Source organism: Triticum aestivum, unplaced genomic scaffold, assembly GCF_018294505.1.
Source record: "Triticum aestivum cultivar Chinese Spring unplaced genomic scaffold, IWGSC CS RefSeq v2.1 scaffold47001, whole genome shotgun sequence".
NCBI classification, from domain to species: domain Eukaryota; kingdom Viridiplantae; phylum Streptophyta; class Magnoliopsida; order Poales; family Poaceae; genus Triticum; species Triticum aestivum.
Window position 1 is genome coordinate 9478 of NW_025226471.1, and position 4262 is coordinate 13739.

Here is a 4262-nt window from a genome sequence, read left to right on the forward strand (position 1 = left end):
GGTGTCCTGTTTAGACAGAGGCCTAACAATCCAATCTAAGAGGTCACAGATCTTATCCCTAATTGGCTTTCGCAAGCTAAAGTATATCTTCTTTATTTAAAGGATAGACTATCTAAGATAGCGGTTGGGGACCTCTTCCCATAATTGGTAGCTGCCATGGTAGGCCCATGTACTCCGATACATAACAGCTTGGTAGCAGGGAAATCATGCATATACTTCTTTAGATCAGAAATTCAATATTATACTTTTGTGTACCATACAGATTAATATTTCATTACTATTACTTTACTAGGCATAGGTCAAACCTTTTAACACCTAATATTTTCACAGGTTAGTGTTGCTTCATCAGCAATCACTCTAGAATGAAAAATGTAGATGGGTAGGGGTCTAAAATTCTACTTAACTAGATGATACCCCTCGTGTTGCCATGGAATTGGATATATAGTTTCTAAATACTCTGTAGAATACTAACTCGGTCCTTACGAAACAATGTGATAGATTTCGACATAAACAAAAAATAGTAACATGAAAAGCTGTGCATGTCACAATTAAATGCAATGTGATCTAAAACCTACTTAGAATGCACTTGTGCATGTTTCATGGTAGAGGATTCTCATGCGTAGATCAGACAGATGCTAGTGGATCAAGCTAGTAAATCTATCGGCTACAACAATTTTGGTTATGTTGAAACATGCATGTTGAGATAATTAGAATTAATGGGGATCACTCTCTTAGGTATATACATGATAGTATTAGCTATAGAACCTTCATATTGACATCTATTCAACTACTAGAGAAAAAAAACTACTTCCAATGATAGAGAAGATCAACTCAATATGTAAACATCACATATATTTCATTAATAAATTGTCTAACCATCTAAAGGGCATGCGGTGTAACACTCTAACTATCATTGTTTTGCTTTGCATATATGCTAGTGTATTTTGTTTGTGGTAATGATGTTCAAGATACAGAAAATAAAAATAAAAGGGGGAAGAAACAAGGAACTTTCAGTTGTTACCATAATAGTATGTCGACAGAATCTCAATGCGCTCAATTGGCTGAAAATGGAATAAATACATAAATATGGTGCAATTTAGCATGTGGAAGAATTCAAATATTTAACATGTGCACTCGAGAGGTAAATAAGGTGGAACAGATTGCCCACACATAGGACTGGCATTGACAGATACATACCATTACAAAAATGCCTTCTTTATGGGTTGGCAGGCGCTCTAGTTTTCTTAATGTATCGTCACCCTTAGTCACCCTCCCAAATACAGCATACTGAAAACCATTAGGCATCAATCTCCATTCAGTTACTTAACTGACATTGAATATGAGTCTTTTCAAAAAATGCTAAATACCTGGCCATCAAGGTGGGGAGCATCACCAAGGAGGATAGAAAAGGAAGAGGAGGCACTGTCTGGGTCAGAATACCTTGCAGAGGGGAAGAATAAGTAAATATCATAAGCTGATAAAATGTAATTGTAGATACAAAGCAGCTTCTTTTTTGTGCAGGGCATACCTGATCATATTTATGAATGAATCTATGAATGTTTTTCAGAATTTTTAAAGATAAATAATTAGCTAAACCCTAGACTCAAGCACCCACCCTTGCATGTACAATATCCACTCTGAATAAGGATATACATTGCATTCATCTGGAGTTGTACTGGACGACAAAAGGAACTATGGAGAACCATATGAACCAATGCATACAGAAAGATGCTAGTACATGATATTATGGTTTAGGCCAGAACCAGATGGTTTGATAAGACAGGTTTCTGCCGAAACTTCAGAGAGGGAGTACCTTCCCATTGAGAGTATTCCTCTGACATGCTTGACAGTACTAAATTCACCAACAATTGATTTCTCTGCCTGTTGTTCCTGCTCTTTATTCATAGGGGCTTTTCTACCTCCCATGACATCGGCAACTTGCGCAACGAAACCCTTGTCAACCTGCAACCAGTAACAGATGTGCATGCATATGATAAAAAGTAGTCCATAACAAACAAACAAACAAACTGTGTCAGCAAGTTATCAAATTTATTCATACCCGGAAGAAGTGATTTGTATTATAGCATCCAAGCTGCACAAGTTTAAAAATGTGTTCAACTGTCTTAGGTGCAACATGAGGAAAGAAGCCGAATTCAATGTCACCATGATTTAACTGCAGGTACAATTGCAAAACAAGTAGGTGATGTCAGTAAGAAAGTTGATTAGCATACTACATTTGAGGATTAACTGGGTCATATAAAGGAACAAAAGTACCAACAGATATAGAAGAACATTAAAAACAAAGTTCTTGCAAAGCACAAAAAACAAAACTAGGTATGCTACACAACAATGCAAATAAACTATCTGATCCGGTGGTTGCGGCCTCGACGGACGCCGCTGGACTGGGCCCGAAAGGAAGGAAAGCCGGCCTTTGGTGCTTCAAATGTCGTTCAGATGATCATCTCTCCAAGGACTGCACGGTGATACACTACTGTCATATTTGCAACAACTACAAGCACCCTATGCACCGTTGTCCTGTGCTCAAGCAGCCAAGGCCCATTGCGTCGCTCGGTGGATGCGGTCTTGTAAACTTATGTTCGTGCAACTACCTCACTCGCTTTTCAAGGAACATCTAGCACCACCAACACTGCCAACTGCATTGGTCACGATCTCTGGTGGTTCTTTATGTGCTGCTGAGGTGGAGGTAAAGGTCGCTAAGATCGCCTCACTCCAGTCTTCTTGGAAGTGGGAAGCCGTGCCGCATGGAGACAATGCTTTCCTAGTTTGTTTCCCATCCATCGAGATTTTGAAACGTGTGGCAGCTTTTGAGTACAATGTGAAATCATACAACGTGAAGGTTGCATTCAGTGAATGGATAGCTGAGGAGGTCACATCCGTTCTTCCTTTGCAGCCCGTATGGGTTCATGTCACTGGCGTTCCACCACCTCTCCGCCATTTCCTCGGTTTGTGGGCGGTTGGATCAGTTATAGGAGCCACGCAAGATGTTGATTTGGTTTCTTTGCGCCGGCATGGAATTGTGCGAATTCACATGGCCGTGCATTCTTTGAATATTTTCTCCAAGAAAGATGGGTCTGTTGATGCTTCGGTCTCGTCGGATGTCTATGTTAAACTTAATGGCTATTCACTTCGGTTTGTTCTGGAGGACTACGTCCCGGATGTTGACTTTATGCCACGAATTTGGGAAAACCATGATGATGGCCATGAGGACGGCGCTAACCGGGATGAGGATATGCCTGACAGAGATGCTAGCAAGAGGTCTAAAAATGTCCAAGCTGTTGGTGAAAATACGACGTTGGATGCTCAAACTAGTTCGGCGGTTCCCATGAAGTCCATGCAGAGATCAGTACAGGCAGCAGAACCGGGCTTTTCGGCTGGCCAGCCGGACGTGTATATGGCAGCAACAGGACTGCCCGTAGCTGCTGCTGCTCACGCGAATGAAGTGGACCAGGCGCAGTCCCCAGCTGAGTGCGCCATACAGGCAGTAGCTGTGGAGGTCCGGTCTATGGCTCTTGGCTACATGCCGCATGCAGCAGTCACGGAGAATGGCCCAGACACGCATATGAACCTGGCGCTCAAGCAGCCAAATGCTGCTGCCCCGACGTTGCTTGCAGCTGCAGCGCATATGCTTCTGCCACTGCTTCGGTGCGGATACAGGCGGCCGTGGGTCCTGTCGCGCCACCAGCTGCGCACTCGGTTCATTCTGCTCCGGTTTGCAAGCCGGATTCCTGTCGGGGAATGACCCTTGGGTAGACTTAAGGAGATGAAACGATACTTCAAAATATCGGGGCGGCCAACGCCCCTCGGTCCGGCTGCCCGTCCACCCCGGCCGGCTCGCCACCCGGCTGCTCCAGCCTGCTTCCCGTCCGGCTGCTCCAGCCGGCCTGCTACGCGGAGTCAACCGCGGCGTACCCGACACGGAGAAGACGGCCATACCGTGGTCACTATTGCCGATAAAGCAAACATTATAGCGCGTCACTTCAATGCGCCCCGATAGTGCTGCACTGTGCATGCATCATGCGTCACTTTGGATGACCTCTCAATAATATAGTTGGCCAAGTGGGCCACCCCTTGTCCCCTGGGCATCCCTTTACAAGATGCACGGGGGGGGCTCACTTGGCCAACACAAGGCACTCAGAGCATCTCCACTCGTTCGGCCCCCCAGGGGCTTAAATAGCGCCGCCTGGGGGGCGCCGGCGAAAAAATCAGTGTGAGGGGGCTCGGGTTCCCAGCCCCCCCCCCCC

General features: G+C 44.8%; 1 protein-coding gene across 1 annotated transcript in view; it reads right to left on the reverse strand.

The window, feature by feature from the left end:
* Positions 1-4262, reverse strand: part of LOC123172601 (peptidyl-prolyl cis-trans isomerase CYP23) — an 11457-nt gene that overhangs the window by 1198 nt on the left and 5997 nt on the right. The window contains exons 2-6 of the mRNA XM_044589544.1: positions 2060-2173; positions 1814-1962; positions 1368-1440; positions 1198-1287; positions 1022-1061 (exon numbers count right to left, since the gene is read on the reverse strand). Coding sequence (XP_044445479.1) covers positions 1022-1061; positions 1198-1287; positions 1368-1440; positions 1814-1962; positions 2060-2173 — 466 coding nt within the window. The remainder of the gene's footprint in view (positions 1-1021; positions 1062-1197; positions 1288-1367; positions 1441-1813; positions 1963-2059; positions 2174-4262) is intronic.